General features: G+C 47.5%; 1 protein-coding gene across 1 annotated transcript; it reads right to left on the bottom strand.

Annotated features, from left to right (window-relative positions):
- Positions 1-4541: 4541 nt before the first annotated feature.
- On the bottom strand, positions 4542-20747 carry TMED10 (transmembrane p24 trafficking protein 10). The gene is made up of 5 exons (XM_030040930.2): positions 20472-20747; positions 16190-16310; positions 11633-11706; positions 7307-7433; positions 4542-6827 (listed from the first exon to the last, which is right to left on the bottom strand). The coding sequence occupies exons 1-5, from the start codon at positions 20697-20699 to the stop codon at positions 6706-6708; spliced, it is 672 nt and encodes a 223-aa protein (XP_029896790.1). The 5' UTR covers positions 20700-20747; the 3' UTR covers positions 4542-6705.
- Positions 20748-21162: the final 415 nt, after the last annotated feature.

Raw genomic sequence — 21162 nt, 5'->3', positions numbered from 1 at the left:
CGCCGCCGCCGTCGCGACGACCTCCGCGCTCCCGCCCCCCGCCGGGGCCCGCGCCGCCGCCTCGGCCTGGACCCGGACCCGGACCCGGACCCGGACCCGGACCCGGCCGCCGGCCCAAAACCGGGTCCAAAGCGCGTTAAACCCAGCGCTTTCGGCAAGGCAGCGCTTGGGATGAAGCGCCGGCTGCCGAAGCCGTCTCCCGCCCCCTCCGCCTCCGAGCCGTCGGTCGAGAAAACCTGTGTAAAGCAGACGTTGCCTCGGCGCTTGGCGGAGAAGTTACTTCACTGCCCGAGGAGTCAGGAGTTCAAGGTTATTTTCCTAAAAAGCTTTCCAGTTATGTTTTGGTAATAAAAATCTGTCCGAAGGAGCTGATTTCTGTCAAAAAAAGTCATTACTCTTTCTTATGCTGCAGATGTTAACTTTTTCTTAACCGCAGTACGCATAACACACGTTTTCGCAGCAGAACGGTTGGTGCGACAAGCACCACAACCGTATCCCAAGCTCAAAGATCTGCTGGAAAGACCAGGCCTCTCTGGTGGATACACACTTCACACCAATAAAACGTATCCTTACCGCGCCACTCACGGTTCATGACATTTCTCTCTAACAAGGATGAAATAAACTGAAAGCTTCATAAATAATATTTAGGTCTGGAGCTGCAGTTAACTTCTCTGTCATAAGGAAGCATTAGCAACCTTAACCTTAGGCAAGCGATTTATTTTCTTCATAGGTAATGCACACCATCATCATTTCAGTATTTTGTTTTCAAAGTTCAGTAGTCACCACCACAGATGGGAAAGCAGAGTTGAACTATGGGGAACGTTCACTTCAGGACAGGTGAACCTACACTTACAGGAGACGTCAGGAGCTGAAGCACAAATCCCTAAAACCAGGTGTGACAAAGCCTGGTTAGCTCTTACCCCACTACCTTGGGAAAATGCTTTATGGCTCAGAGCTTGAAACAACAAGCAGGGCTCCTTGCAATGTGGTGAGGGTTAAAGAGCTGTTCAGCATTATATGGATCTATTTTAAAAGTGAGTAACTTATCCATCAGAGTTTACTTGCTGTCCATCATAACCATTTCCATACAAAGATGTTGTGCTTCCCAGCAGCGAAGACAGCACGTCAGTTTTAGAATAAAGGAGCTTGCAGGAACACATGAAAAAGCTCAGACGTGTTTTGCTAAGGATCATTCACTCCCTCCACTGCGAGTACCTCGCAAAATGTCATCTGGCAAACAATAATAATTAAAAAAAAAACAACTAGATGGCAAAATCTCACAGAAATGCGATTAAGCAATCTGGAACAGTTGTAGAAAACCAGAAGACTAAGCGAAAAAGTCAATCTTCATTTTTCCAATCTGAAAAGTAGAGTTATCTTGCCCATTATTATCTACAGTATCATACAAATTCTTCCATAAAACTATCACAGTAGTGGCTACAATCAGGTTTAGCCATCCCACAGCACAGCCTTTACTACGCTTTAAAAATCAGGGCAGCAATTCTCACAGCAAAATGCTCCTAAGGGAAGTAACAGCCGCTGCCTACTCAGGTTTAATGGAATGTGACTGAAGAACATACACCTGACTTTACACTGAATTTTTTATTAAAGCATTTAAAGAAATCACACCACCTAGAGGCAATGTGCCATTCTGCCTCTTGCAAAATCGTTACCAAATGATGAATTTGGGTAAGGGTAGGAACACTGTCATTTAAACCAAATCATAGAAAGTATCTGCCTTAGTTCAAAGATCTCATTCATGGTTTTCAGAGTCAAGACAGTACATTGATTATGTTACTAACACAAGGAAAGAGCAGCTCGTGCACTGAGAAGGAAGAAATGACAAGGCATCTACATGGTTAATTATAATTAAGACGACAACACCATGAGAGTTCAGTTACATATGTATAGCAAAGATCTTACACCTGGGGGAAGATTATCCAAACAAAATATATTCAGGGGGAAATAAAGACCAAGCAGCTGGTATGGGTGAGAACACCCTAGAGGGTAAAGCTCTGCAGCAGATCAGACCAGAGCTGCAATGGGATATAACTGGAAAACACAAGCCTGCCCTCCCCTCTGCCTGCCTCAGCTGTGCAGCGGCTGTAGGAACAGCATCCCCTATATAACCAAGAAAATCCAAGTTTATCTCATTACAATTCCAACAGAACCTCCTGGTGCACCTTATGCAAAGATCACATAATGCAACAGATTTAAAAGCTCAGGGAAAAGGTACCTCAGGAATATCAGCTATGAAATTAAGTGACACAAAACTGCACAAGCGAGACAGAGCAACACAAGCATGGTTCTGTCGTTGCCTTTTTTGAGTAACGTACCCCCAAAGGAAGTTATTCAACATGTAAATTTTATTGTAAAAACTGAAATAAAACAAGTCAGATGGGTCCTTCAGGACACAGCAGCTTTCTCCAAACATGAGCTAAACAAATGATCCTCATAGAAAAGATCACTGGGACGGACACCTGGAGACCACAGGTCCTCTGGCAGGCTGTGTCAGCAAGCTGGAGGTGCAGAAGCTAATGCATTGAGTTTAAGGGGATAAACCACATGGGCCTCTGGCAACAGAAGGAGCAATCAGGCATCTGTTACCACCATTTTGCAGAAAGTTTAAGTCACTTCAGCTGCAGCTGAAACAGAGCAACTCCCAACTCCTGCCAGAGCAACAGACTTCCAGTGCAAAGCAAAAGAGGCTTCTTACAAACTGCTGAGCAAATACAAGTATTTTAGTGCTGCAGCAAAAACTTGGGCTCACCTGCTTCAGGTTTACAAAAAGGTCCAAGAAACACCAACAGGCAGTTTTCCTAATCTTCTGCTCCTTCCACCTTTCTCAGAGAAAGGCAGGCCTGCCAGAGCCACCACACCACCACCACCAGCGGTGGTTTGGGGGAGGAACAACAGAACAAGCACAAGCCTGACAAATTTTTCAGGTGGAGAAGGGGCAGCAGACAAAACTACCAACCCTGCAGCCACCACACCCAACTTTTTTTCTCCTGTGAGACATATCCATTTCAGATTTGTACTCTCTCCTTCCCAACAAGCCACCCTGAATGTACGGGAAGTTAATTTCCCAGAGACTTTGTTCACTAAGGACAAGGCCATCTCAGGCATCTGAAAGACAAGTACAGCACAGGGAGGCAACTAAAAATACGAGAGACAGAAATACATCACAGGAACTGGCAGGGGTGAAGAGAGGCCACGCTACTTTCCCAAACCTCTGCCATAAGACCCTGTGAAACAAACAGGCAGGAATCCCCCAATGATCTCACCAACCAGTTGCCAAACTAGTTTTGAGTCGAAAGTCCCTGACCTGCCAGTTAGGAGACAACACAGGTGTTATACACTTGGGTTATTTCTCACACACCTGAGCAGCTTGTAAGAAACGAGCAAACGAGCGTGTAAAAAGCTCATCCCCTTATGCATGCACGCACACAGCAGCTGCAACAGGCACTTTGTACAAGGTGCAGCCTACGTTGGCATAGCAGGAGGGGGAATACATGAAGATATACCTTACTTAGGAATGCTCACGCGCTGTGTTAAGTAGTGTGATAATTAAATCGTTAGTCACATTGACAAGTGGGTGGAAGAGGCTGGAAATGTCTGATGCAGTTTGCTACAGGCAATTATAGATTTACCAGTGATGTATCTGTCACACACAAAGATGGGCTCAGACCCAAGTATCTGCAACAGCTCAACTTTAGCCCATTTCCCAGAAGTAAAATGGAATGAAGACACCAGCTCTGCATCTGCAGTACTCTGAAACAGCCCAGACCCACCGCCAACCTACCGCATAAGAACAGCTGTACAATTTCACATACTCAAATATTCATCTGGGCAAGGACTTGCTGAGGCTAATCCTTATCCAAAGATCTGGGAATTTCCCTTCTTGAAATTCTCCCTGATAATTCTAACTAGTTATGTAGCACTTACGTGCCCCCAGTCCTGTTATGAGGCATATCTCACTTGGCTACCGCATGACAAAAGGCTCGCAGGCTCAGCAGAGGAGATCTGACAGCAGTTCAGTAAATACCTAACCACCCTCTTCAGTAAGCATCTGCCACTCACATAGGACTAACTCATCTTTGCAACAATTCAAATTTTCCTTTAAAGCACAAAACTGAAAATATTTCCATTTGTCTTCATGAACTAAATTTTACATGGGAACCCACGGTGAAAAACTGGATCTTGTACTCTAGAGCACCAGCCCTGTTTCACTGTCAGCCTCAAAATTCCTCCACGTAGAGGGATATAACTGGGGGGGGGGGCGGAATGCAACAAATGGTAACCCATATTAGAGACACCCCGCTTGCTGTGCTGGTCCCGCTCTGCAGAGAAGCCCGTGCAAGCCAGTACCTTTCCTTAGTCTGGAATTCTCAAATTCTTTAGAAATTAACTGTTGCTAGAGAAACCCAAAGGCTTGCAGGGAGTCTGTGTACTTGCTGCTTCCTGCAACAGGTCAGCTTGCAGGAAACAGCAGTTGGTAAGAACGTGCACAAAGAGGACAAGACTCACACAGACAACTGAGGTGGGTTGTTCTTCCCCAAAGAAATTTTATTTGAGAAAGTTGACAAAAATCCCCCAACCAGTCATTACAGGTAAATCCATATCAGTCCCCCACACCTGCTCCCCAGTAATCGTACCAGTACAGTGAAGATCAAAATCCAACACCAGAACGATGACAGTGTAACAGTCACCTGGGGAACTTAAGGTCTCGCCACCATTTTTAAGATAAAGGTATCTTTGTACTCAGATAAGGACGGGGAGAGGATATCAAAACAGACAAGACTGGAAAGGCCCCTTTCTTGTACTGTTTTTTCAAGTCATATAAAAACAAAAGCAAAACCTTAACAGATCTACAGGCTTCAAACTGTAGGACCTAAAACTACCTTCAAATGACTTCTGTAATTCAGTCCTGTGGCATCACTGCTGTTCTGCACTGTAACAGCTTTCAGAAACGTAGAAGGATAAAATGGATGCAAGGGCAGAGGAGTGGACTTGGGTTCTTAATATGGCTTTATCAAAAAAGAAACAAATTAAAAGCAATCTAAGCACTTGCCAGTGGAACTAACAACGCCGGGAACTTGGCAATGGCAAAGGGGAGGCAAAGTACTAATATATTTAGATGACAGGAGGTCATCTTTTCATCCTCTTTCCCATTGCCTCACCCTGGACAACCATTTCCTTCCCAGAAATAGATCAGATTCAGGTCAGAAATTATAAAACCATGCTTTTTTCAAAATGGTAGCTCAGGCCCAGGGCCATGACAACTTCTTCCCTAGGTGGAAGTGTCTAGGCACATGACACCAGAATGCTGTGCTGCTGAACCATTTGCTCTGAAGGAATGCAGAGAAGGTGAAAGAATTTTAATCACTGCCTAAAAACTGCAGCAGGTAAGTCCAGGAAGTTAACCTGCCCGTTTTTTTCCCAGCCTGGCTTATTTAACATCATGCCATCTGGACGGCTGAGAAATGACGAGAAGCTGCTTGCTCTCTCTGTAGTACTGCATAGCAGAATAACAATTCTGTTGAGGGCACAGTTCAGACTCCCCCCAGACATAGAATTAGCCTATTCCTACCCTGTACTGTTTTTTTGAGTTCATCCACATCCTTCCAACAACTCCTCTGCCAACCTGCAAAGCACCCCTTGCACCCTCAGACCTCAAAGCAGGGCACAGGCCCTCATGCTTCACATGAGCAGCAGCCCACCTTGCTTTGAGGTCTCGGAAAAATGAGATTCAGCCAGCTGCCTGCTGGATAAACACTACACTGTTAGATGAAAGAAGTCTCCTGCTCAATGTAAGACCAAGTTTCCTAGCATAACCTGCTCCTATTTGCTCTGTGACTGTATCTGACTGAGGCCTCCTGTCTGCACAAAAAGCCATCCCTGACCAAGGCTTTCAGGAAAACTGCTGCATCATTTCAGAACAAGGGAGGCAAATCCAAGACAAACACGTGGAGCAAGGGCGGGACAAGGAGTAAGGCTGGACAGCTTATTTGAGCAAAGCAGGCTTCTCCTTTCCAAGCTCAAACACGTTCCCAAGCCATCCTTCCAAGGCTCCCCTTCCTCCAGGCTGAACCACCATATGCTCAGGTGCCCTGACCTGTCAGCACAAAGACACCAGCTCCCACAGGGAGAAACACAGAGGTCCACAACAGGGACCAAACCTTGGACCTCCCTCTATCCTCAGGCCCTGCTGGAATGATGAATCCTATTGCTTTACACTCACCTCTGTTTGCACAAGGCTTAGATCCCAGCTGGTCAGAACAGGGAATCCCCTGCTCTGCCCCGGTGCTAGCCGCATGGCACCTAAAGAGCTCAGCAGGGTCAAGTGGCTCAGAGTAACACTACAGTCACAGACAGATGGGAGACACCATCAAGCCAAGATTATAAAAGGAGAACAGACAGCGCAAAAACTTGCTGCAGCTGTCATGGAAACATCTTTTTTTATTTAATCACTGCCCCAGGAATCCCCAAACCCATCACAACCTCCCCCACCCTCAACATCCAACAGGATTTCACAGGTCCCCCATTGCCTTCAATGTTTAGGCTCCCCTCCCCCTTTAGGGTCCAAGTTCCTGCAGAAAGGCTTCAGTCAGTGGGTATCATCTGTGAGATGGCTCCAGGGGGCCATGGCTGAGTCCCAGCGGTGTCCAGCTGGGTCTGAGAGGAGGGGGAGGAGGACTTGCTCCTTTACTCAATCAGTTTCTTGGCCTTGAAGAAGCGACGCAGGTAGAAAACCTGCCACGTGGCCAGTCCGATGAGACAGCACATGGAGAAAATGCTGAAGTACAGAACCCGGGTGTTTGTCGACTCTGAAACAGACAACAAACCATTGCACGGGAGTCTGACATCACAGGATGTGCCTCAAGAGGGCAAAGTTCCCAGGATTTTCTCTCCCCACCCCTGCGAAACTTCAAAGGTGAGATATCATCCAGCAGGAAGGCAAGGGCACAGAAGCACAAACAGTACTTGAGAATAAATGCAAAGGGAACAATGCAAAGGATAATGAGAGGGAACAAGGCAAAACTGTGGTTAATGGGCAACAATAAATGGTACAGAGTAATTCATGTTAGGAACGGAGACAAAAAGAAATGATTTCTAGAGCTGGGACACGCAAGACTCAGTGACTGCTTCAGAGGGAGAGAAATATCAGCAGGTTTCCCTCACTAAGAACAGAACAGGCAGAGACCACTATCATTGCTTGATCTCCAAATGCTGTCCTAGTAAAACATTCAGCAGAAGTAAGGGGTCTTAGAGCTCCATCCCTCTGAAGGAGCACAGAGTTTCTTACCGTTCGTATCCCTCATCTCCTCTTCTCGTTTCTTCATGTAGGCAAAGTCATTAACAATGGACTCTGAAAGATCTTCCAGGCGCCTCAATTCTACTTCCAGAGGCTTTAACTTCTCCACTTTCGCGATCTAGAAAACAGAGGGAGGCAGGCAATCACTGAGCCAAAACCAAAAGTTCCCACATGGGTTTTTACTGCCAGTTTGAACCACTCCTCCTCACATACTACAGATCTGGGGCATCCTTCCCCTAGGGAGACACCTCTACAAGCCAGAAACTACAACTGCATAAAACACTAACACTTCTCCCACCTGTTCTCTGAAACACACTTTCCTACTACTCCTCCTACACAACAGAGGAGCACAGTATGCATACAAGCACATTTCTTCCTTATTCGGCCTAATGTTAGCTTATTCACAGTTGGCTTCTGAGGAGTGGGTAGAAGAGCTTACCACATGACTAAGCCTCCAGTGAATAGAAGTCACAGACTGAGGTACAGGTGACTAACTTACATACGCATACGATATTGTTCTATAGGCACACAGGATATTAGCACCAAGACTCACTTTGCTAACTGTTGCCACACACCCCAGAAAGCCCGAGCAGCCTGATTCCTAGTAGTAGTGGTTTGATTACACCCACAAGAGCTCAGGGCTTTTATCCCTTAGACCGATAACCTCAACGGCAGTATATGCTCTTGGTAGGGACCACGCAACTACAAAGTGCTTCATCTGCCTCAGGCCACCAGGTGACGCTGCTGGAATACTTATGGGCTGCTTCTGAGCCAGTTTGAAAGAAAAAGTGCACTTCCCTCATAATAGCTGGTTTATAGGACATCATTTTTGTGCAGAACATGCAGCCTACAGTCCTGCAAGTCATAGGCTTGCATCCAAAAAGAAAAATCCACAGGACATTCAATTAGAAAGCAAAGTCCACAACAGCAACTATTTAAAGTTGAATGTGTAAACACATGTCCCTGCCCCAGTCCTGGCTGCAACCTGAATAAATCTGTGACACAAGGACATTACTCAAAGGAAGCTAACTGCAGTTCCTGCCCCTGCTCCAGTGCAGGTTTTGGGTAACCCTGGTTCTGGCGTAGAAACTGTCACTATTACCAACGACTGACAGGCCTCCGCCATGAAGACCAGATGCTGAGTAATGCAGCAGAAGAAAGATGCGCTACAGAAAACTACAGAAAACACATGGAGCACCTGCAGCTCACCACCGGTCTCACTGTCACACAGGATTACTCAGACATAAGCCACAGGATGACATCCGTCAGTGGTCCAGGTGCTAACAGGCAAGCCACAGAGTGCCCAGGGTACAGGCAAACCTGAAACACTGCTTCCAGAGGCAGCTGCCTGGGCATCAGAGTCCATCTGAAGAGATGCTTGTGACCAGGCCAGTGCTAGCTAATCAGCCTTTTCACTGAAGTGTCTTCACATGACATGCATATCCTGGCAAGCTGCAGGCCATCAAGCAGTCATCTGAGGATTTTTATGCTGAGGCGAGCTGTGTGTTACAGCTCTGCCAGCACAGCGGTGTCAATTTGGAGTGCGTTTGTGAGGAGGGGTAGGAAACGGCAGGTTAAACCCCTCCCGCTTTCTAGCTAATGGGTTGTACTGACAAAACCCGTGGCCTGGACACGTACGTGCCAGCAGAGCTTTGCTGAAAAACTGGCACCAGTGGATGTGTGCCTATGGCCCAGGCTCTGCTGACACAGCTAGAGCAGCAGGTCTATAACACACACGCAAGGTCTTGGACAGCTCTACTGACAAGCTAGCCCTGTGTTGACCAGCTTCATTATCCTCCTGGAGGGCACTTTTCCTCATTCACAGAAGGCTACAAAGGTTCCACTGGGAAAAACCAAGGCTTGTCTGCTCCATCCTGCATCTCTTCAGTTGGTCTTAATAGGCATAGCTAGAAACATCTGATAGCTACTTTTAGCCCTGCATATACTCCGCGACACACATCCTGGAACCTCTTTCATCCCTAGTGAAGCCAATACACACAGCTGCTCCAAGGGATTTTGTAAAAAGCCCACCAAGCATCTATGATGGTGGAATGCCATCATCCTAGAAGGAACATCTCCACTGAACTTCTCAGGGGCTACTAAAAGATTTGTCAAACCCTAACTCTCTTCCTAGCATAGAAAGAGATGTGCTACAGCCAAGAATTAACAAGGATTAGCTGATCTGGAAAGGAACCCAAATCACCAAGCCTTCCTGGTTCCCTCTGAAAAGTCTTTTCGCATTTTGCTACCTTCATTTCTACTTATTGAATGGAGAAAGTTATTCCTCCCTACCCCAGAGAACTAAGGTATGACACTGCCATGCAGTTAGGTTTTCTAACCCAGCTCTCTCTCCCAGTTGCTTTGCTCCAAGAATGTCTGGATCTATGAAAGCTTATGAGGTCAGACTTGGACATCACCCCTCCTCTCACTCCATATATCCATGCACAAGCAGGACAGTATCAGCCACCATTGTTCAACTCCCTGCATCAAGTCTCCTTGCAGCAATTCAACAAGAACTGGGGGAGAATACAGGTCACTGGTACCTTACAGCAGATGAACATCACAAGCAAAAGGCTTAAAAAGGCAGCAATTCCAGGAGAGAAACCTGAGCAACAGTCCTCCCCTCTGAGGCCTTACAGCAACCTGTCAAGTCAAAACCCACAAATAGTACAGCAACCTGGGAAGAGAGAGGATAAAAAAAGAAAACACACTGCAAAGCAGTATGGCTAAACATCCGTAGCAGCTGTACAAACAGTAAACTAGTTTTGAGTCCCTTGCAGACTTGCTGCTCAACAAGGCTCAACACAGTCTGCCACTCAGAGGTACTCACAAGTCAAGGATGCTTGTCAGTGCTGCCAAGATCTGCATTTGGTATCAGGTGGGACTGCAAGTCTAAATTGTTCTTTTCCCAGGTTTGTCCATGAACCTTTTCCATCAATCTGACTACACTGACAAGCATAATGGATACTTACTTTTATTCCAAGACAGTTGTATCAGTACAACCATTGGGTATGTAGATATACAGGCACAGGAGAACCTTTCTGCATAGGAACAATGCTTCTAGGTAGCACTACAGTGATGTAATTCAGAGTATACTGCGGGGTTGTATTTAAAGAGATTCTGTAAATGTAATCACCATAATCCTCCCAGTTACGCTCTCAGGGGTCATCCTGTAAGATTTCAACACCTTGTAATCCTTCAGTAGCTGGTTGCCAGACAGCTGGCCCAACGATTGCTCTGTTCTTCCCTGACCCCAAGCACTTTTTTTACTCTCCATGTAGGTTGTGCTCTAGACTGACTTAAACAATGATTGCTCTGCTCTCCCCTGACCCCAAGCACTTTCTTACTCTCTACATAGGATGTGTTCTAGACTGACTTAAGCCACACAGGACCAGCTAGCCCAAAGCTCAGAAGGATATAAAAACTCCAGCACGCCCATCTCAGAAATTTGTTAGTTTTCTAACTGGCACCATACACAGCCTCCTCTGCTACCTACTCTCCTCCCTAAGGCATCTCCCACGCTGTTGTGCGCAGTGGACGCAGAAATAATTTGCAGGAATCTTTCTCCCATAACAACTCTCATTTTCTGCTGAAAAATTGCTGGGGGCTAGCTGACCCCAAATTCTAGGGAGCCAAAAGCATAGTAGCAGCCATCAAAATTCAGCATCCAAACCAGCCAGGACCATCCCAGCCACAAAGCAACTGCTAATCCACACAGCTGGCTCTTGGGTCTAAGAAAGCAATGTCCTCCTAAGATGGAAATGTTTAGGCTTTATGCCTATTTGCAATGTCATGCCTTCAAACCAAATACCGATTTCACACCAGCTACTACTCTGCCAAACACCTTTACATCGATACACTGCCAATTCTTAGAAATGCACAAGTGACACTTCACAGCTGTTGAGCCAGTATATCTTACAGTCAGGAACAGTAACAACGAAACTTGACCTCTAGGAAGATCTGATATTAACCTAAAATGCCCTCCGCTGCTGGGGCTGGGGAAACTTCACATCTCAGTCTCTTGTTGCCTCTAATGCCTATGCCCAGAAGCTGGGTCATGCTATCCTAGCAAAGAAATTCACACATTAGGCTCCAGTTCCCAGAGTACTGAATTCATTTTAGTCAATGTTTGTCTTTTTTTTTTTTTTTTTTTTTTCTCTCCCTTAACACACAAAGCTTCACTGGAATTGTAGGTTGCAGGCAGGCTTTCATCACCGCTGGGAAAACAGCTTCCCATCATAAGTCCCAGATCTACAAATGGCATCACGTGAGTGCTGGGAAAGGGGAGCCTGCAGTGCAGGCAGCCAGGGGACATACCTCCTCGTAGTTCTTTGCTTCAACTCCATGCTTCATATCCAGAGTCACGAGCTGGTCCGGCATCCTCCCTGTTCCTGGAAGCATCATGAAAGGATTCATTGTGCGAAACATTCAGCCTGCCAGGAAATCACCAGCTCTCCCCACCACTGAGGAAGAACTCACAACATCCCTCCCCTCCCTCCATGTCTGCAGCTAACTGCGGAGGCAGCACAGTCCAGCCTAAAAATACAGAGACTTCACAATAAATCCTGGCTGAAGGAGAGCCTCACAAAGATAATGAGAACAAGCTGTAACTAAAAGCGCTAAGTGTGTGTAGGATGCAAATCACTGTAAAAACTGCAGAGGATAAGAAGATGAATACCAGCTGCTATGAGACAGCCTGGCGAAAGACAAGTCACCAGAGGGACAAATATTCAACTGGGAAGCCCACGTTCCTCCTAGCAGGAAGTGCATCGGCAACTTGTCAAGGTTACTGGGGTTGCAAATTATTTTACATTCAAAGGAGCAGAAGGTAAACTGCTTAACTGAAGAATATGGCATACAGGAACTACTGACCCTCACATGCTGCAGTATCTGCAGAAATGAAGGCAATCCCTTTACCAACATATCTTTTCAGGGAAAGAACAGCTCAGATGTCAGAGACCCACGCTGCTAATGCAAATCCCAAGATGGCAGGAGGCTTCTGAAGCCGGGAAAACACCACTTCAGAGAACTGCAAGCTGGAGCTGCACAAACAGTGAGTAGGATAAGGCTGCAATCAACAGCACAGTAGGTATCTTTTAAGGCTGTAGCCCCCAGGCCAGGGACACCTATGGCTAATAGCTTCTTTTAACTGCTACAAACTGTCACATCCGAAAACATTCACAAGAGGGAATAAAAAAACAGAATAGGCATATAAGATACCCTAAAGAATGCAGCACATCAGCTGACCTGAGTATCATATTCCAGTATACCACCCACCAAGGAAATGTCTGTACATAACACATTCCCAAACCCCAGCACTTTGGAATTTTTTTTTTTTTTACAGTTGTCCGCAGCTGGCTACCAGCAAAACACAAGGTCTAAATTCACTCAGACTATGAATTTCAGTCTTTATCCAGGAGCACGTCCAATACTCACACTTTGCCTTAGGAAGCTGCCAGGTGGACATTCCCTCAGTCCACAGACAAATTCAATGTGCAGGTTACATTGGGTCACTCCAGTCAGAGCTAGGAAGATACTCCAGGTCTTCTGTACAACATCCCCAAGTTTTCTCTCTACCCACTGAACAGCTTTTCAACACCAGAGTAGAATCACCTCCACCTTCTATTGCTAGCAGAACACGGAATAACCTACTGACAAGATGGTCCATATCAATTACAAACTGTTTCTTAAATTTCCAAAGGGATACAGGAGCTCAAAATTCAAACCCAGCTATGTAAAAGCCCAATGGATAAATTAGGATCATGATGGAATTTTTTGGTTTTCTTATAAAAGACCGGTTACTGTAAAACTCAAATCCCAGCACTGTTCTTTAACAGACAGGCTGTATACAACCACCCAGTGCTCCTTTCTCCAACCACAAGTTTTGACCACTTATGCCATACATATACCAGCATGCCTGGAGACTGGCAGGTAAGACAGTCAACAGTAGCTGCAGAAGAAAATTCAAAGCACACAGTTCAGCGAGAGGGTTTTTTTAATGTTGTTTAAATTACAGCAACTTGGGTGGAGAGCTGGAGCTTCCAGGAAGAGATGAGAAAGATGAAAAGGCCAGTGAACAGGAGAACAGAACTGGAAGGATTAATTTGTCAGGCTGGAAGGGAGAGCTGCCAAGAAGCAGTAAGAAAGTAGAGAACTTAGAGCTGCTGCGTGCAAAGGGATGGAAAGCAGACATTCTGCAAGAGGTTAACACTGTCAGGGACTGGCCTGGAAAAACTCAAGCTGTTTGTCTACAAGTTTACTGAGCCCAAGGCACTAGGCAGCTCCCTTCGCGCTCATCAGATCCTCAGTAACTCCCTGCTCCTCCTGCAGCCACAGCTCACCAGAGCAGACTGGGTCAGCAGCAAAGAGAAAAACAGTTAAGTCCCAGAGATCTTGAACTAAACTGATACCTACATCCCCCAGGAGGTCTTCAAGAGGTCATCTCACATGAGCACAGAACTGTTTCCTGGGAGATTAGCAGAGCTCCTAATTTGCAAAGTCAGTGGAAAAACAGGATAGTTGAACTGGATGTAAAAAAATTTTCCCACAGGAATTCCAGAAAAAATGAGCCATAACACTCTTAAGAAAGTTTGGGAAGAGAAGGATTACAGAAGGAGCAAAGGGGTAAAGATTAGCACACAGGAAGAGCTCTACAGGGGAGCATGTAGTGCAGGCCAGGCTGTTCTTCTCAGCGATTAGCATACAGTGCGAGAGTAAGTGTGCCTGGGAACAGAGCCCTGGTCAGGAAGACAGGACCCTTCCACCCTGGAAGAGGGGAAAAAAGCCTGTCATGCAAACACCCGTAGCTCCAAGAATCACCCTAAGAACTCCTCCACTCTGATAAGGTGGACCTTCTAAATAGGACCTTCTTCTCACTTCCTCTTCCTCATTTCTGTGGTTAAGGATTGAGAAATCCCAGTTGCTTAGACCCCTCAGGTCCCAACGGCTCTGGGCTTCCTCTACCAACAGTTTTTCTATTCCACTATTCCTTGGCTGCCACACTACAAGTCCTGATCACTTACTTGATGAGACTGTGAAAAAAATCCCACCTTTAAAGAGAAACATGGGGATAAAACGGCACTTGGTCAGTTCCCCCATTCCCATGCTGACCTTACAGACGAAACAAGGCACTTCCTCGTGACGTAGTTATGTCTTCCACAGTACCTTAACCATGTCCTGCAGATGATCAAGCCTCACAGTGCCACCTCCTTTACTTTAATACCTCCTTGATTTCCAGTACAGACATGGGAAATCTGGAGATACTCACCACAGAGGATCTCTCTTTACAAAGGAATTCGGCGCACCTGAGTCCAAAAAGAAACCAGCAGCTTGGAGGCCCCTAAACAAAAAGCCTCCAGAGAAGGATCCAGCTGCTCAATTGAACAGCTCTAGATTTTGGCACCTCAATGCCCCACTGGTCACCAGGTAGAAGCTGCACTTTGAAATATTTTATCCTCATCAGTACTGAAAGCTTTAAAACAAACTTGCAACAATACAAGGGAGCCAGGGAACAAACATTTCCAACAATCAAAAGAGCTATAAGGGGCTCAGTCTAGGTAAGAAACCTCTGGTCACAAGCACTGAAATAAGAGTCTAAACACAACTGAAGAAAGAAGCCTTTCCCACTTCAATGTGTGATCACATGGAAGCTATGAAAGGATTTGTGGGACTGTCTGGAGACCTCCCAAACACCCAGGTGTTAGACAGTAAATAGCATGAGTGACTCCCAGATGAGTCACTAGTGCCTGCATGTCTCAATGCGTTAAGGAGCATTTGGAAGCCCTACCTTTGGAGTGAAATAAAAGCAAAATCCTGAGCATTTGGGGTCACTGTCTTATCTGTAAAATACCATAGAAGAGGTGTTACAAGCCAGGTCCCTCCCAATCCCAGCAAAGAAGACAGTCTTCTCTTTCTGGAAAGTTCTCTTCAACTTGCAAACTATTTGTATCTTATATGTGGAGTAGAACAGCAAAACAGAAGCTGCCTTTCAACAGACATGAGGAATGGTGCTAGTGACTGCTCTGTGAAATGCTCTGGGACCTTTTAGGATAAGACCTAAGAAGAACCAGGTCCAGGGAGCAGAACTCTGACAGTGAATGTGAAAAGATGTGAGCACCTACAAACTTGCATGCGCTCACACCACCGCAAATGAGACTACAGCCTACGTGTTGGCTGTTTTCAGCACGTTTGTCCTGAAGTTGAGCCCAGCCACTCAAAGCAGCACATGCGTCACTCACAGGAAACGAGCCTCAGTGCTTGTTAGGCAACCATCCCTGCAGCACAAATTCAAGGCTGACGTCCTGGCCGTTTCCCCTTCCCTTTCTTTATTGACCACTTGGAGAGCAGTTGCGGGTGCAAACCAAGGCCACGTTCTCTATACATACACACAGAGAAAATGGTTGCTAACCTAACGTAGGATTGCTGCCAAGTACACATTGTGGAGAGATCACGTTCCACAAAATGGGGAGAGATGGTCAGCTGGGGAGAAAGACAGGGTCTGGAGATGATGGCATTCTGCTCTGTCCTGGCTCAACTGCAAGATGGGGAGAAGCATGAAAAGGGCAAAAGAGGTGTGGTTTGCTCCCTGGTACTGCCACTCATTGCAACTGCGGTGACCTCTGCAGAAGGAACACGTGATTCCCCTTTCAGAGGAAACCCAAGCGCTCTACACAACAGCCGCAGAGGATTACTTAACTTCAAATGCAACACTGACAGCATATATTCTGCCCAGAACCTCCTGAAGATCACCTTTAAAAAAATCAAAGTGTTCTGCAGACCACACCCAGGACCACTTTACCCATACCCCTAATCCACATATCTACGTGAACTTAATCAGAAGCTAGAAGCAGCCAACAGACCTTTCACTTCACTTACCCACAGGAAGCTTGCTCTCAAAGCAGGCCTCAAACATATCATAGTCTTCAGTGGTGAAGGCAAACTTGCCCTTAGTGGCATCCTCCTTGGCATACAGGATGTGCCCAGCTGAGTCAGTTATCTGTAAGAGAGACAAGGAGGGTAAGAAACACAGTGTTTTGCTGCAACGGGCTCACACTGCCTGTGCAGGAAGAGTACTCCTAGTCTCCCCTTTCGATCTGCTGCTTTCTCCTTTCAAGTTTCCCCTCCTTCCTCATGATTATCAATTCCTCCCCTCCTCATCCCCACTCCAGGAACTGACAAAGTCAGAGTGCCTCTAAGGTAATTACTGACTCCTAGATTAAACAAAAAAAAAAACCACCAAAAAGCAATCAACCAACCAACCAACCAAAAAAAACCCCAAACCGAAAACCACACTAATTCCTCTTCCTCCTATAACCCCTGAATACAGACTACATTTAGGAACTCTAGCTGAACCAAACTGTTACTCATTGCTTTCATTTTGCAAGCAAAATTCATAAATTCCCATAGCAACACAGATACGGAGAAGCCTTATGGGACAAAAAAAGACTCATTCGCCAGAAGATGAAATGGAGAAGGGCACATCTATTCCTCTAGAAATGAACCACCAGCATGGCCCTGAGTTATACAAGGTTTGGGTGCCAAGATCCATAAAAGTGGCCACTTCAGAGGACAATTCAGACTACACAGAATAATGACTGCTTTGCGCTAAGTCTATGAAATTACTAAGAATAGGCAAAAACTGTAGGTCTACAAAAATGCTTCAACAAATAGTAAAGAAAAAAAGACACACATTTCATGACACAGACTTGAGAATCAGTGCTCAATTAAAGGCTCCATCCAGTTGACATACTCTAACCATGGACAGGGTGAAAAAAACTGAAGACATTACAATACTGCATGAAAATCAACCATGTGGATTTCACTGGAACGCTTCCCAGTTTCCCTCAGCTCTATCCTTCAACAGGTATGTCTGAAAAAGCATGCGTGCTAAAGTTACTAGGGGTCTTTGAAAGTCTTAGAGGTGAAGAAACTAAAAAGCTTGGGAATAATTTTAAAGATACATAAGACAGAAGTACACAAAATGATTTGTGGTATTGAGAAGGCAAGTCAGACATTCTCCTTTACTCCATCTTACAACAGAAAGACAGCCTTGTTTCCCTGTACAAAGGCCATATAAAAGGGCTATGTACCCAAAATTATTCTAAGGCAACACTCTTTATTCTTATTAGAACACCTAATTAACTCCTTGCCATGGGATACCACTGATGCCAGCAGCCTGCTGGACTCGGAACAGGTGCGGACCTTCACGTGGATAAAGAGAGTTGCTGCATTAGGCAGGAAAAATAATAAAGTAGATAAACCCTCGTGCCTCAGGGTATAAACCATAGCAGGCAAGACTTTAGGAACAAGCTTCCTCTACATACAGGTTATCCCGTAATTGTCTGTTACGGGATTTGTTGTAGCTGCCCCTGCACCATATGGTATTTGTCAGCGTCCGAGAACAACGAGGAGCACCGTTCTCCTCCCGCACTGCAGTTCCTGCTCAGAGCTCTACCTGTATTCAAGTGGTGAGCAGATGAAAGCACGCCTGCAAAGTCAGGCACAGGCAGCTGTGTTGCCATCCCCCTGCCACAAGCCACCAGACACAAGCCACCTCCCATCTGGAAGCCACCAGACTATTGGGAGGCTCTCGGCTCAAGTGAGCAGGCCCCGCTGGAGTACGGGACCATCCCACACCTGGCCACGCAGACACAGCGTAAAAACATGTGTTTTGGGCACCATACGGTGCATGCAATTTAATGGAGCGGTCCTGATTAACCAAGATGCTGGTTCAGCGTGATACCATATAATCTGCACGCTGGGTTCTCCTTCCCAAGAAGTGGTCACAAGAACACAGTAAAGAAAGCTCTCAAACGTCCCTATTATTTTGAGCACTATTCCCTTAGGGCTTTGTAGACACCAGAGCTAACCTTTAGCTAGAGAATATTATGCAGCTTGATCCATTTTTGCCCTTTGCAGCTCTAGCAACAGCCTGCTCACGAACAGGATTCTGGACAGTAAAAGCTCTGCTATCCACTTACATCAAAACTGAACAGCATTACCCAAATCAGCCAAATACACTGCCCATTCAGCTGGGTGTGCGGGGGCGGGAGAAGCTGCTAATAGCCCAGCCAGAACACTGTGGGGGAGTTGACCTGAAAGGGATTTTTCACGCTATTCTAACGTTATTTACGGTAACGCAATCCCCTACAGACAGGGCATTGTTCACCCTTAACAAACAGCCCGACAGTTCCCCAAACCGCCAGCCTCGCCAGCCTCCACAATGGGGCAGAGGCACGTGGCCGGGCCCAAGCGAGACCTCAGCTGCCCCGATGCTGCCCCTCAGCAGCCAGCTGGCAGAGCCCGCGGAGTCCTCCAAAACAGAGGGTGCCACTGTTAGCGCTGGGGTATCACGCACACAAAACGCAGCTTACCAGCAGGAACTGTAATGAGCCCGGCCAGGATTCACTACCAACCTCCTACGTTCGGTGGCCCGATCCAGGGGACCGAAGCAGGCCATCCAGTGCAGAAGGAGCAAGACCACCTGCAGACATGGTGTCTTGAACTAACTTTTCCCACGCAAACTTAGACACAAAAAGACGTATGCACCTAACAGAGGCATTACAGCACTTACAACAGGCTCAGCGTGTTGGGAGGCCACAGCGTACCTGAACAATAAGAAGGCAAGCAAGAATTGCATACATTATTGTTTCTCCTTTGTGGCTTTTCAAACTAGTACAGGACTTTATTTTATTTTATTTTTGGTTTACAGTTCCAGTAAAATACAACTTCCATGAGCAGTCCCACCTGGACACCAACTTCAGCAGCAAAGCCAGGCTAAGACTCAAGCATGGGATTCACTGCTTCACTACCTCCCTAGACAAGACATAAAAGTAAGTTTTGGAAGAGACTCTGGGGTCAGTTGACCTAAGAGTGGGCAACCAGAGAACCAGGAAGCTCGATCACTGAGCAGTAAGAGACAGACGGTAACGTGGCACTCAATCTGAAATACATGCACCTTACCAGGCAAATACTATAACAACAACTTAAAGCAGTAAAGCTGCTTGGCTCTGCCTATACACAGACAAGGTTCCTCTTACAAATGATGTAACCATACACAGCAAAACAAGATTTTTAAAAAAGCAAGACTCCAGAAACAGCCTTCTCTAGACATAACCAAGCACAACTGCCAAAAACCCAAAGCCTTTGGGTGTCTGTTGGCAAATGCTGGAAGGGCAACTTGATTTCAGGAGGTCTCAAATACTCACTGAGTAACGCTGAGTTCAGAGACTCCTGAGCAGACCACCCTGACTGTCTGCATGCTTACTTTTGAAGCCTTTGGAGCTTATACGGAAATAAAAAGCAGACAGAAAGCCGTTACGAACTGATTACATAGCAACAGACCTTACTCAGCTAGTTGGGAAATCTGAAGAAAGCCTAGGAAAGGCAGTCCGTGGACACAATTAAAGTGAAGGTGTTGAAGTTTTAATAGCTGTTTGTCACATAGGTGTATTGTTCACATATGTTCTGCCGACGCTTCCCTTATACTCCCTAAAGATGCTTTAGGAGCACTTTCTTCCCCGTAGCAAACACCTGCCTCCCTAAAATCCACGCAAGCCACGACACAGCAAGATGGAAACAGCCATTTTGCGTACCAAAACCTGGTTTCTAAGCCCCCACCTTGCTCTTTCCCCGCGGCCTGCTGCTCCGTCCCGCCGTGCCAGGCCGTACGTGGGGAGCCACGTCACCGTAACTCCTTCCCCCTCGCACGCTGTCATGAGGCTTAGGACGGCCTTATCGCAGCGGCCCGGCCCGCCGGCCGCCGTATAATCCTCAGGCTGAAGGCCTTCGGCGTGCGGATTATACGGCGGCCGGCGGGCCGGGCCGCTACGACGTGATTTCTGGGGGGGAAAGAGCCCGTATTTGGCTCACGCCAAAATCCCGCACCCAACACCCCGACGGCAGAGCCCGAGCCCCTGGGCGAGCCGGCGGCCCCGAGCACAAGGCGAGTCCTGCCCCATCCCTCCCGCGATGCGCCGCAGGCGGGAGGCCAGGCCCGCTGTAAACCCACGCGTGGGCTGGTGTCACGCGTGGAAAACGACGCTCATTCCCCCCGCCCCCGCACGCTCGGGGAGGCGGGGCCGCGCCGCCCGCCCCGGCCTTCCCCCCAGCTCCCCCCCGCCCCCGCCCGCCGGGGCGCCGCCGACCGCGGTCGCACCTTGAGGTTGGCGGAGGGTCCGGTGGAGGAGCCCTGCGGGGCGCCGATCTCGTACTCGCCCGTGACCAGCGTGTCGCGGTGGATCTCCTCCCGCAGGCACTTCCGCGCCTTGCCCGGCAGCTGGAAGGAGATGGGCCGCGCCGGGCCCACCAGCAGCACCAACAGCAGCAGCGGCGGCAGGAGCGGGGCCTGCCCGAGGCGGGGGCGGCCGGGCAGCGGCAGCGGCATGGCGGCGGTCTACGGGTGCGGCGGGCCGGGCCTCCGCCTCCGCCACACGTGACCAGCGCCGCCGGCCGCGTCACGGCGGGGGCGGGGCCAGGGGCGGGGCTGCGCGAGGCGCCCAGCGGGCGCTGGCGCTGGCGCGGGTGCGGGGGGCCGCGGGGCGGGAGCGCCGTCGCATGGACCCCGCGTAAGGGGGGTCCCGTGTCCTTCTGGCCGCCTGCTCCGCGGGGTGCCGGTGTACGGGGCTTAGGTACTGAAGCCTGCCCCTTCGAGGGGACTACTTGGTTATTTAATAAATGCTTGATGAAATCCATTCATTAGTAGCGGCTGATAACGATTAACAATTCTTTCATCCATTAAAGAAATGAAAAATTAAAAAAAAAAAATCAAACCGTGCTCCAATGCAGGGGAGCATGCTGAGGATGGGCAAGCAGTCGGAATTTCGTACAGCCTTCTGCACAGCTGGGAG

This window comes from Aquila chrysaetos, chromosome 2 (genome assembly GCF_900496995.4).
Source record: "Aquila chrysaetos chrysaetos chromosome 2, bAquChr1.4, whole genome shotgun sequence".
NCBI lineage: Eukaryota > Metazoa > Chordata > Aves > Accipitriformes > Accipitridae > Aquila > Aquila chrysaetos.
The sequence above is the reverse complement of the archived record's forward strand: the minus strand, read 5'-3'. Positions and strand labels throughout refer to the sequence as shown.

Excerpts from the sequence above, each read along its gene's own strand:
- TMED10 (XM_030040930.2), bottom strand. The coding sequence starts at position 20,699 with ATGCCGCTGCCGCTGCCCGGCCGCCCCCGCCTCGGGCAGGCCCCGCTC. Across the intron at positions 11,707-16,189 it reads TGAGAGCAAGCTTCCTGTGG|GAACAGGGAGGATGCCGGAC; the intron begins GTAAGTGAAGTG and ends TGATGCTTCCAG. Across the intron at positions 7,434-11,632 it reads AAGCAAAGAACTACGAGGAG|ATCGCGAAAGTGGAGAAGTT; the intron begins GTATGTCCCCTG and ends TCTGTTTTCTAG.